Source organism: Podarcis tiliguerta (genome assembly GCF_965153285.1).
Source record: "Podarcis tiliguerta genome assembly, chromosome: 1".
NCBI lineage: Eukaryota > Metazoa > Chordata > Lepidosauria > Squamata > Lacertidae > Podarcis > Podarcis tiliguerta.
The window spans coordinates 83,385,311-83,398,343 of record NC_139534.1 but is presented as its reverse complement, the minus strand read 5'-3'; the positions used below and the strand labels follow the sequence as shown (position 1 = coordinate 83,398,343).

Sequence of the window (13,033 nt, the reverse complement as noted above, 5' to 3'; positions counted from 1 at the left end):
AAAAGCCATGTCCAGTCTTCATAATTGTGAAGAAAGTGTTGGGAATTTAACTGATGTGTACTCAGAAAACAGAACATGCATATTTTCAGACTGGTATTAGGTGCCCCCTTTTTAAAGTAAATTTTTTGAAGTGTCAATTCTCAGTCATATTTTGTACTGATAGCCTTTCGTTCATAATCTAGACAACTCTGTCCTAGAGCAAGGTTTCCTCATCTTACTTCTAAAGTTCAGTGTAGATTATCTATTTTAATCAAAACTGAAGTAGCTTGTTATATGAACATGTGTGCAAATACCTATAATATACTTAAGAGTGTTGTGTGTCTCATTTAGTCAATAATCTGGACTATACAATTGGAAAATCACTAACTCATTGCTGCTTCCATTCTGTAATGTACAGCATTGATAGATGTCTACTACCTTCTTAAATGTATATATGGTTTGTATTATACTAGGTATGTGATGGACCTATTTAAGTAATTATATTGGGGGGAAAGCAAACTGGAGGTTTATGAATAGATTTGCCTATAATCTGCACACAAGAAAATTAATGGAGCAAAACTAAAATTCCGCCCTAAAGAAAGCAACTTTCCATGATCTATATACATCATGCAACTTATCAATGTTATACAAAGTAGGCAATCTGCATATATTTGCTTATTTTCCATAATTTATTCTGCTTCCTCTAGTCAGACTAGGGAAAAGAAGCATAAAAAGTACTGAATCCCCACTCCTTGATCTCTGGGAATGATGAAATTTCACCAGGCATTGCCCAGATGTTCATGTCCTTAAGGAAAAACATTTTTTGAAAACAAAATCTCAAAGCTAGAGGTCTCAGGATAATTTAATTTGTACTTGCATGGAATCACAGTGTATATGCAGGTCACAGTTTAATAAAATGTGTTTCTGTTGCAGAGAAATGTTGTGTTGTATTTAATAGGAAATGTTGTAGCACAGGAATTCCCAACTGCAGTCCACAGACCACTACTAACCCACTAACTTCATTCAGGTGCTCCTTTTAAATGTGTTTGTGGGATGGGGAGGAGTTGTTCTTTGTTCGTTATTTATTTTTATCTTGTGAATCACCCTGAGAGCTACAGATGAAGGGTGGAATGATAACTTATATATATATATATATATATATATATATACACACACACACACACACACCTTTGCTAGATTTTGCTAATATGGCATGCTAACACCAAGTTACTCATACATTAATTTAGTTCAATGTGTTAGTCACAAGAGGGTGCCATTTTCTTCCATTTTCTGTGTTAAGCAACACATTTATAATAATAATAATAATTTTTTATTTATACCCCGCCCTCCCCAGCCAAGGCCGGGCTCAGAGCGGCTTACAAGCAATAATAAAAACAAGATGAATGATTACAACTTAAAAACAAAAGTAAAATACAACATTAAAATAATGGAACATTAAAATATTAAAATGTAGCCTCATTGTAGGAGGAGAAGGAAAAGAAAAAAGAAAGAGAGGGAGGGAGGGAATCAAATTGGCTCCAAGCCAAAGGCCAGGCGGAACAACTCTGTCTTACAGGCCCTGCGGAAAGAAATCAGATCCTGCAGGGCCCTGGTCTCATGAGGCAGAGCGTTCCACCAGACCGGAGCCAGAGCTGAAAAGGCCCTGGCTCTGGTTGAAGCCAATCTAACTTCCTTAGGGCCTGGGACCACTAGGGTGTTGTTATTTATGGACCTTGAGACTCTCCGTGGGGCATACCAGGAGAGGCGGTCCCGTAGGTACGAGGGTCCTAGGCCGCGAAGGGCTTTAAAGGTCAAAAGCAGCACCTTAAATCTGACCCTGTACTCCACCGGGAGCCAGTGCAGCTTGAAAAGCACTGGGTGAATATGCTCCCATGGCAGAGACCCCGTGAGGAGCCTCGCTGCAGCATTCTGTACCCGCTGGAGTTTCTGGGACAGCTTCAAGGGCAGCCCTGCGTAGAGCGAATTACAGTAGTCAAGCCTGGAGATGACCGTCGTATGGATCACTGTGGCCAGGTCGGGGCGGGAAAGGTAAGGGACCAACTGCTTGATGCGGCGAAGGTGGAAAAATGACGCCTTGGCTGTTGCTGTAACTTGCGCATCCATGGAAAGGGAGGCGTCAAGGATTACACCCAAACTCTTAACGGAAGGCAATGGCACTAATTGGGCCCCCGCAAGAGAAGGGAGTTGGTCCCTCATCCCCATGCCATCCCGACCTAGCCATAGGACCTCTGTCTTCGAAGGATTTAGTTTCAATCGGCTCCCACGAAACCATCCAGCTACAGCTTCCAAACATCTGGTCAGTGTGTTCGGGGCCGAGTCGGTGTGGCCATCCATCAGCAGATAGAGCTGAGTGTCATCAGCATATTGGTGACAGCCCAGCCCAAAGCTCCGGATAATCTGGGCAAGGGGGCGCATAAAGATGTTAAAAAGCATCGGGGAGAGAATTGCGCCCTGCGGCACTCCACACACCAAGGAGTGGCGCGATGACATTTCCCTCCCTAGTGCCATCCTCTGTCCCCGACCAGAGATAAAAGAGCACAACCAGTTATGGGCTATGCCCTGTATCCCCACATCTGCGAGGCGGTGGTCCAGAAGATCATGATCGACCATGTCAAAGGCTGCTGACAAATCTAAAAGGATCAGCAGTCCTGACCCGCCTCGATCTAGTTGTCTACGGAGATCATCTGTTAGGGCAACCAGAGCCGTCTCCGTCCCAAAACCAGGACGAAAACCGGACTGAAATGGATCTAATGCCGATGTTTCCTCCAGAAACCTACCAAGCTGTTCAGCAACCGCTCTCTCAATTACCTTACCCAGGTATGGAAGATTTGAAACTGGGCGGTAATTGGATAGGTCTAAGGGATTTAATGAAGTTTTCTTTAAGAGTGGACACACCACTGCTTCCTTCAGTTCCCCTGGGAATGTCCCGGTGTCAAGGGACAAATTGATAATTTCAACCAGGGGGGTCCGCGCAACATCTGGACACTCCCTAATCAGCCAAGACGGGCACGGATCAAGGAGGCAGGTGGTGGGCCTACTAACTTGGAGGAATCTATCCACATCAGTAGGGAGTATCCGATCGAAATGGTCCAACACTGGACCTGAAGTCAGTCGAGGGGCCTCCAGTTCAGTCACTGTATCTAAATTGGCAGGGAGGTCACGACGGAGCAACAGGACTTTCTCCGCAAAAAAGCTCGCAAATGCCTCAGAGCTGTGGGTCGAATTTGTGCTTAAATTTGGTTGTCCTCCTAAGGACGTTATTGACCTAATTATTCTAAAAAGTTGTGCCGGGCGAGAGCTAGCGGATGCAATGGAAGCTGCAAAGTAAGATTTCTTAGCAGCTTTCATAGCCATCTCATAGGCTTTCATAAGCGTCCTATAAGATGTTCTTGAGGCTCCGTCACGAGTTCGTCACCATACTCGCTCTAGCCGTCTGAGATCCCGCTTCATTTTCCAGAGCTCCTCAGTAAACCAAGGTGCCCGGTTTCGACGGGGTCGCAGAGGGCGCTTAGGCGCAATCTCATCAATGGCTGCCAAGAGCCGGTTATTCCAGTCCTCAACAAGGTCATCTAATGAGTCGCCAGGAGGAGCAGGGAGGCCCCAATGAGTTCAAGTTATCATTTAGAGCCCTAGAGGTAAATAAAATGAACTGAACAAAGCTTCAAATCCAAACCAGTTTGTCAAAGAACTTTGAAATCCTCCTCATCCTAAAGTTACTTGGGAGTGAATCATTCAGCAGGTCAAATCAACCACATAGGTGGCAAGATATGGGTGGTAATTTAATTTTAACAGATATGCAGTGTTGAACCAGAACAATACATAAAATTACATCTGAGTAACTTCATTGTATGTACTTTGCCCAATTCAGCAACATGCAATATTCAGCACCTTTAATTAAATGGTAAAATATGGGAACATTATTACATTTGCCTCAACCTCCACAACAGCCAGGCAGGTTTGGCTCCCAGGAAAATATTCATGGCCTATACTCAAATTTACTCTACCTGACTCTGCATCTCCTCAATCTGTCGTTGAGGTATGCTTTGCAGAATGTTGTACATCTCAGATATCTTTTCTTCCGGTATCACCACAGAAGCTCTAAATGCGGAAGAGTGAAAAGGGAAACAGTGAGAATTGTAGGTAGTTAATTAGCCAAAACTGGATTCCCCTCACACAGAGTCAAACAGATAAACATATGGAGGAGTATTTGAAAATAAATCTAAAGGAACTACCCCTCCCTTCAACACACACCATATAAATTGACAGATTAGAGAACTGGGCAAAAACAAACAAGATGAATTTTAACAGGGAGAAATGTAAAGTATTGCACTTGGGCAAAAAAAATGAGAGGCACAAATACATGATGGGTGACACCTGGCTTGAGAGCAGTACATGTGAAAAGGATCTAGGAGTCTTGGTTGACCACAAACTTGACATGAGCCAACAGTGTGACGCGGCAGCTAAAAAAGCCAATGCAATTCTGGGCTGCATCAATAGGAGTATAGCATCTAGATCAATGGAAGTAATAGTGCCACTGTATTCTGCTCTGGTCAGACCTCAGCTGGAGTACTGTGTCCAGTTCTGGGCACCACAGTTCAAGAAGGACACTGACAAACTGGAACGTGTCCAGAGGAGGGCAACCAAAATGGTCAAAGGCCTGGAAACGATGCCTTATGAGGAACAGCTAAGGGAGCTGGGCATGTTTAGCCTGGAGAAGAGGAGGTTAAGGGGTGATATGATAGCCATGTTCAAATATATAAAAGGATGTCACATAGAGGAGGGAGAAAGGTTGTTTTCTGCTGCTCCAGAGAAGCGGACACGGAGCAATGGATCCAAACTACAAGAAAGAAGATTCCACCTAAACATTAGGAAGAACTTCCTGACAGTAAGAGCTGTTCGACAGTGGAATTTGCTGCCAAGGAGTGTGGTGGAGTCTCCTTCTTTGGAGGTCTTTAAGCAGAGGCTTGACAACCATATGTCAGGAGTGCTCTGATGGTGTTTCCTGCTTGGCAGGGGGTTGGACTCGATGGCCCTTGTGGTCTCTTCCAACTCTATGATTCTATGATTCTATGAAATGTAATACGATATGGATGCCCTGGATACACAATAATGGGGTTCAGTCTATAAGTATATTTATTTCAATGTTTTAGAACTGTAGAGTTGGAAGAGACCACGAAGATCATCTGGCCCAATTCCATGCAATGCAGGGATCTGAGGTTAAGAGTCTCATGCTCTACCAACTGAGTGTTCAGCGTTGATTTTGTTAACCCATTCCAGATCCAAACAAGTTGCAGCAATGGAGCACACATGACTATAGTGAAAATACCTCTTCCAGTCCAGAACTTCGGAGAAAGGCAGAATATAGGAATCAGCTATGACAACAGGAATGCAGCCAGCCTGAAGTACATCACTCAGCACAGCTTGTCCCAAGCGGGCTCCCCGCAGAACCACACAGAATGTAGCTTCCTGGTAGCAAATGGAAACAAAAATAGACATGATAAGAAATAAGATGCTTCCTTACCCCTTGAAGGGGTAGCTAACATGGCATCTTCCAGATGTTATTGGATTACAGCTCTCACCAGCATAGCCAGGGATGATGGGGAATGCAGTCCAGCATCATCTGAAGGCATCACACTGGCTTTTCTGCTCAGGTGGCATGGGAGAGGGGGAGGAAAATCCATTTTTAATTCTGCTATCTCCCCTGTTAAATATTTGTCATGTCAATACCCATTATTACCATACCATATAACGAATACATTAATTCTTTGCTGCCTTGTAGGCTGGATTTGAAACTCACAAAAAACAAATGATAGTAAGAAGCGGGTTCCAATGTACAGTGAGCAGGAGTCCACTCATGCAATTTTAAGAAAGAAAGGAAATTTGGGCTTTCTCTGCTCCTGTTGGTGCAAAACACAGGTACTATAAGAGAGCAGGAAGCAGGCTCAGCACCAAAAACTATGAGTGCTGCAAATTCTAGACCACCATTCCAAAGTTTGCTCTGGGCTTCAACTGCTAATAACATGTGAAACACATTTTCTAGTTTCAGCAGAATTCTTAGGAAACATAACTACACCACAAGGATCCCAGTGCTATAAGCAAGCCAATAAGATAAAAAGTGATAGATCTTTCTTTTTTAAAAATGTAATCTTTATGGGTGTGTGTGAAATAAAATTATTTTTAAATAAAAACGCTGTAATTGTGTGTATTCCATAGCAGTCAAATTTATATCCGGGACCTGTGATAGGAACTGAATTTTGCCCAGAAGGTTAATATGGTTTGTGAAGTGTACTGGCATTCACAGTATACTTTGTTTAATTTGACTGAGAGTTTATAATCCAATTCTCAAGAATACTTTTCATAAAGCAGCTTATAAAATCATGCATTTAAAAACCCATAAGATATAAAACCACTTCAAGTATCTACTTCACAGTATTATGGTTGATGACCCTCCCCCCAATCCAAATGTTTTTACACCGTTAAGTACGTGTCTGAAAACAGTGCTGTTTTGTGTGGAAAATGTGCCCCCCCCAATATATTCATTGGAGGATAAGGCTCTCAATGGCTACTGGCCATGATGGCTATGCTCTGTCTCCTTGGTCAGAGGCAGTGATGCTTCTGAAGCAGCTGTTGGAAACTGTGGGTGGAGAGAGTGTTCTTGTGCTCAGGTTCTGCCTATGGATTTCCCACAAGCATCTAATTGGCCACTGCGAGAACAGGATGCTGGACTAGATGGGCCACTGGCCTGATCCAGCAGGCTCTTCTCATGTTGTTATGCATGGTCTCCAGAATCATAATGCCAGATTATTTTATCATATATTAATAAGTTACTATTAATATACTATTATATTACCATATATTTACAAGGAACAAAAAAGTCAAATATCACTTGTTAAGAAACCCCTGTAGTTTTGCTAGGAGTAAGGGAATAAAATTGGGTTTAAGAGGGAAAAGAAATGCTATGATGTGGATGAATACGCTCCTCTTACCCAACTAGCCTTTTTTCCCCTGTCTAGACAAAACCTACTATAAATACATATCCTCACATTATCACCATTATCAGCCAGACATTCCAAATGGAGATGCAGGGTTCTGTGAGGGAAAGCTATTTTAACTATCTCTGCAGGACAGCTCTCCTCAAAGTTTTATTTGTTAAACGCGCAACAACTCACAACTGCAATTCTAGGATGATTCTGTCTGCCTTTAAAGAAGGGGAAGTGAAATGGTTTGATCTTCAGACAGAACATTTGAATTCAGGGAAGCCCTTCCTTCCAGTCCTCAACAGAGAACTGTAAGCATCTTTCTTTTGCAACTAATTAAACATCTGCGTAACGGTGCATTTTTTAATCTCTTAACTTGCATACAGAATGAGATAGTTTGCTATAGTTAGGAGCAAAACCTCCCTTGCTATATTTCTACACCAAAGCACATTTATGCTGTATATGTTGCAGCCATTAAAGAGACGTGCAGGCCAGATGTTATCTTCCTTGCCTGACGAAATATGACTTTGGAGCTGTAGATATAACAGAACTGCCACTTCCTGGGTGCAGCAGTACAGGCTTGAAATCTAGTTTAACAACTTCATTTGTCATGACTTCAGGGAAGTATAGTTATTTAACTACAGCAATATGTTCTTCAAATACGTCCTTGGCCATTTATATTTGTGAGCCACATCCACCTACAATTTCTCTTTCTCTCAAGAATAAGTATGAGGACAAGAAATCCTATAGGGATGCTCGGTACAAGAATGAATTTGGACACTGGAGTAAGTCCAAAAAATTTTAAGAAAAAAAAAAAAAAGAGCAGATCCACTGAAAGCAATGAACTTAAAGGGGATATCCAACCAACTCATATTCAAGAAAGCAATAGACTTTACATATTCGAACTTAGTTTAATATCACCCATAATTCCATTGCTTTCAATGAGTCTACTCTTGAGTATGACTTAGCTGTATATCATCCTCTCCCTCCTTTAAACTAAAAAAGTAGAACATAGCATCACACACCAGAGCACCTTAGAACTGACAGCAAGAAACAATATCCAAAGTGTAATCAGACCGTATAATACATCTTATTCTTCAGAATAATAATTGCATAGAATTGCATATGTCACAATCCATAATTTCCTGTAATCAAATATAAAAGCGATAGAGGCACTATAGGCAGACTTACCTGAAGCACCTGGGGATAATCAAAGACCTGATTCTTGTGGCAGCGCTTACGAGTAAAAGGGATTCCCTCTGAGAGGTTGGTACATTTGTCCAGGATCAGCACAGATTCTGCATTCTCAGCTTGAAGAGCCTCCAAGTCAGAAAGGTATTCAGGATGAAGAGCCATCTGAGAGGAAAGGAGGAAGTACCTGCGGGGACTGAAAACCCCAAAAAATGAGAGCCTGACAAATCCTGCAGAATTCTCACTAGATAATCTGGTATGTGTTTCCCTTTATGCTGCTGCGGGACTCAGACTTGTTAGCTTTATAGCCATAGCATTTCACTTTTCTTTAGAAAGAAGTGAGTTGGAAATAATCCTATACTGGCACAATAAAGTTGAATTCTGGAAGGATTCATATACAAGCTGTAAGACCCAACTAGCAGTAGATATTGGCACATAAATAAAATACCGTATTTTTCGCCCCATAGGGTGCACCGGCCCATAGGGTGCACCTAGTTTTTTTTTGGGGGGGGGGATAAAGAAAAAAAATTATTCCCCCCCCCCAGGCGCGGGGTTGGGGTGGGGGAAGCCTGAGCTTCCCCAGCCCCCAGAACAGGCTGCTCTCCGCAAGCCGTGGGAGCCCTCCCACGGCTTGCGGAGAGCTACCCGAAGCCCGGGCACACCCGGGCTTCGGGATAGAGGCAGCTCTGCGCAAGCTGTGGGAGCCCAGCGGCAACTCCCGCGGGCTCCCAAGGCTTGTGGATAGCTTCCTGAAGCCTGGAGAGCGAGAGGGGTTGGTGCGCACCAACCCCTCTCGCTCTCCAGGCTTCAGCGAAAGCCTGCATTCGCCCCATAGGACGCACACACATTTCCCCTTCATTTTTGGAGGAGAAAAAGTGTGTCCTATAGGGCAAAAAATACGGTACATAGTTGTGAACAATGAGTGCAGTATACTCAAGGAGTCCTACCATGAACAAGTATGACAAGATTGCAAGTTTACAGCCGTTTCACTTGCATGTTCACTCATGACAGTTTCACTGAAGGTAACAGGCCTTACTTGAACAAGCAGGCAGAGAACTGCAATGTAGTGTAGCAAGATTAAGCATTCGTATTTGGAAGGAAGCACTACTGAAATAAGTGGGACTCCGCTCCCAGTAAATACTGCTAATAGTCTTTAAAAGCAGATTGAATAGCACAGCATTTTAGGGGGCTTGGCATCATACTGATAAGGATTTCCTACTGAATTAAACTCTTGCATCGTTTCTTAATTTGGCTAAATGCCAGCTTGTTGTAAGTGCTACTTATGTGGCAAGTGCACAACAGAAGTGACATTTCCTCTCGATAAGTGCTGCCATACCAATTCTGCTTATTAACACAGTGAGTTCTCCATAAAACTTAAAGACCTATATCCTCCATGATGCAATGCAGGCATTCCTTCTTCTTTTTTTTAAAAAAAGGAATGGTTATAATCAAATGGATTTCTTCTGGAAACAACAAACACACATTAGAAAATCCAAGTTACAAGTGTGTTACTGACTGGGTCGCAATTTGTAAGAAACCTATGCAACTCTTCATGAAGTGTTCATAAGTTTAAAAGTAATACAAGCAGTATTCTACAGCTTAAATCACACAACTGTGTTACTGGAACTCAAGATGTGTCTCTAACAATCAGAGTTTAGCTCCTTGCCATATTTTGGGTCAGGAAGAGCGGTCGCTTTCCTCACTGCATCTGTCTTGGTTCACGTGAGTAATCTGGAGCCGTTTGTTCAACATACAGTCTGCTGAGCACCTGCTTTACAAACCTCAAAAACCAGCAGGTTGTTCTGAGAGAGGTAGCTACCAGGTATATAATCCCACCTTTGAACCTCATTGGTCTATGGTAAGACCTTAAATTAACCAATGCCTCAACTATTTCCCATATCTTTGCCTTCTTTTAATAGCTGCCTCTTACATTTACAACTTTGTAGCACATATGAAGATGAATATTCCTACTTGATGCTCTGAGATGCAAGATATATGTAGAGATTAGTGTTTTTTAAAACCTGTTATCTGAAGTCTTCCCCACATGCTTACTGCAGACACTCCAGGCTTTATATCTGCAAAGCCGCAGATGTGTCATAAAATGTAACTGAACTCTCATCTCAGATTTCCAAAACAAATTAACAGTTAAAATATGCATCAGCATAGCTTCAGGCAAATACAACAAATGCCGGTGATCTTAGCTAAGTGGCACATGACTGAAGTCGCTATTTTTAAAAAATTGCCATTCAAGCCCAACTATGAATAAAAAGGGGAATCAATTTCCATACAATGGTGAACACCTAACATGCACAATTGTGAGAAGAACAGAACTTTAAATATATTTCTCTTGATTCACAACACAGCCTTCAGTCCTTATTAAAGAAAACTGTAAGTTGCACTGAACCTAGATATGTGAAAGTTCAGAACAGAGGTGGGGAAGGAGGGGAAGGAGGAGAAGGAGGGGAAGGAGGGTTGGAGGGAATGAGGGAGCTGTTTTGAATTTTTCCCCTGTGGAAGAATTTGAAATTTTCAGGAACACCAAAAAAAATCCTATAACGTATCTTTTAAAATTGTTGAACTGCTTCTAAAGTGGTTGGAGTATCAGACTATGACCTGGGAGACTAGGGTCCAAATCTCCACTCTCAGGGCTTGGAACCCACTATGACCTTGGATGAGCCATAGTTGCTTAGCCTAACCTGCCTCAAAGAGTTCCTGCAGGGTTAAAATGGGAAGGGTAGGAATCTGTATGGCACCTTGAGCTGCCTGGATAAAAGGTGGGATATAACTGCAGTAATTAAATGTTCACCTGACTTCAATTATTTATGAGTTCTGGAAGCCACTAAGAATTTTCAGCACTTGTTTGTTTTTAGCAGGGCTGGTGGTGGCATTTCTCTTAATTTACAAATACACAAATATTTTTCTACATACTTGGGGAGTCTCCTCATACTTTTTCTGGGGAGAGGTTACCCAACAGATATGGCAAAGATATGCACAATGATTTACTGTACACTGTTTTGCTTTCTTGAAAAGTACATTAGCTGTTTTCTATTTTTTAATATTCAAATTAGTGTCCTGTAGACAAGACTGCAAGAATATGTGCCATTTTCCATTCACTGAAATTATTGGCCCAGATTCAGTTAACCTGGGATAGTTCAACTAATGAGGCTTTCTCTTGTTTCCCTCTCCCCCCACGCCTCCCCCAAATCTGCTCTGGAGGGTAGGGACCACCTCCAGAACAGCCCGCAGGGGAAAGAAAGATCATTCTGTCTGAAAAGTGGAAATGTTTGTGCTGAAGAAACAATCACAAAAGCACAATGTTGAATTCCTCCCTTTGTAACTGACTTTTCTCCAGAAGTGACACTGTCCCGTTTGTCAAAATATGTTTGTGAGAGAGAAACAATGCCTATGATTCAGTACTCTCAATGTCTATCTTACTTCAGCAAAAGATCACTGAAGATGGGTTGAGAAAGAGTGTTTATGTAAGTCACTTAACTAAAGCTGAAAGGAGTAAACATTATTGTATGAGTACCATGGAAGCCCAAAAACCCACTAAATTGTAATGTGATTTTCAGTTCCCATTTGCTCTGGTTCCTGACCAAATGCATGGTTTCCTGCTCCAAGGTTTCTGTCCACTCTTCACTGCAGTTCTACTCTAATGGATTCAGCAAGGAAAGCAAGACAGTGAAAATTAGGCACTCTTATTTTGGAGGTTTGAAATTGCCAAATACTACTAGGGTGGGAAAGGCAGCAGAATCCAGGGACATATAACAAAAGAGACACCCTTTTCAGAAACAGATGATCCCGAAAGCAAGTCACGTGTTTTAGCCTGTGATGGTGGCCAAGCCTAGAGCAGCAGAAACCACTTTCACTTTGATAAATTTCCCTTCCTCCCCAACTTTTAGGTGTTAACTTTTGCTAGTTAACGCAAATGTCAGAGGTTCCCAGGGAAAGCATCCATTATTGCTCAGGAAACCTTGATAAGTGTAATTAGAACTTGGGCTTTCTATAGCACTTATGAGATAATCAATCTGTTGACAGATAATATGCAGCCATATTTCGGTTTCATAGCTCTCAACAATTACAAGAGCAGTTATACAACCAGCTTCCCCCCATCCCAAATACTGCATGCTTTTTGGTTTTCTGGACTGAATTTCTTAGCAGCTCAGATGCAGCTGGCGTTATATGACATTGTTAGCAAAAAGACAAAATATGCTGCATTCTCCCACTCATCTTCAGCTTACCCCAGCCCTTTATTTGGCAGTTCCACCTCTGCGGACAGTGGACTATAAACAGGAATGCTGACATCATAGCCTTGTCGGTAGGTCCACGTAGAAAAACCTCCTCCTGCCAACAGAGCTCTGAGGAGAAAAGGAAAAAGTTAAGTTACAGCTACATTCCCCCCTCCCTCCGCAACAACCCAACACCTATTCAAAAGACAGAAAATCAGAGAGGTGGAGTGGAGGAAAATGGCAAGCTCTCTCTGTAGTTTTAGAAACATTTTGATTCAAAAACAATATATGTAATGAGTTCAGATATCTGAAGACCCTACATAGGCATTCTAGGTTCAAATAAGAACATAAGCACAGCTTGATTTGCTGGATCAGACCACTGTCCCATTTAGACCAGCATCCTGTTCTCACAGTCGCTGATCAGATGCCTAAGAGAAGCTTGCAAGCAGACCCTGAGTTCAACAGCACTTTCTCCACTTGTAATTCCCAGAAAATCCCACCGCTGTGGTAGAACACAGTCATCCTGGCTAGGAAACACTATTCTATCTGCCTTTAAGGTGCTCTAAATGGTTTTTAAATGGAAAGGTGGCATACATTTTTGAAATACTTTGATAAATCTTAAGTGAAGAGAGCCTC

The 13,033-nt window shown here is 42.3% G+C and overlaps 1 protein-coding gene across 2 annotated transcripts in view; it reads right to left on the bottom strand.

The window, feature by feature from the left end:
* The window catches only part of EXT2 (exostosin glycosyltransferase 2), an 86,729-nt gene that overhangs the window by 61,059 nt on the left and 12,637 nt on the right, over positions 1-13,033 (bottom strand). For both annotated transcript variants that reach the window (XM_083432647.1, XM_083432646.1), the window contains 4 exons: positions 12,410-12,526; positions 8,169-8,364; positions 5,327-5,466; positions 4,005-4,098 (listed from right to left, as the gene is read on the bottom strand). In XM_083432647.1, coding sequence (XP_083288773.1) covers positions 4,005-4,098; positions 5,327-5,466; positions 8,169-8,364; positions 12,410-12,526 — 547 coding nt within the window. The remainder of the gene's footprint in view (positions 1-4,004; positions 4,099-5,326; positions 5,467-8,168; positions 8,365-12,409; positions 12,527-13,033) is intronic.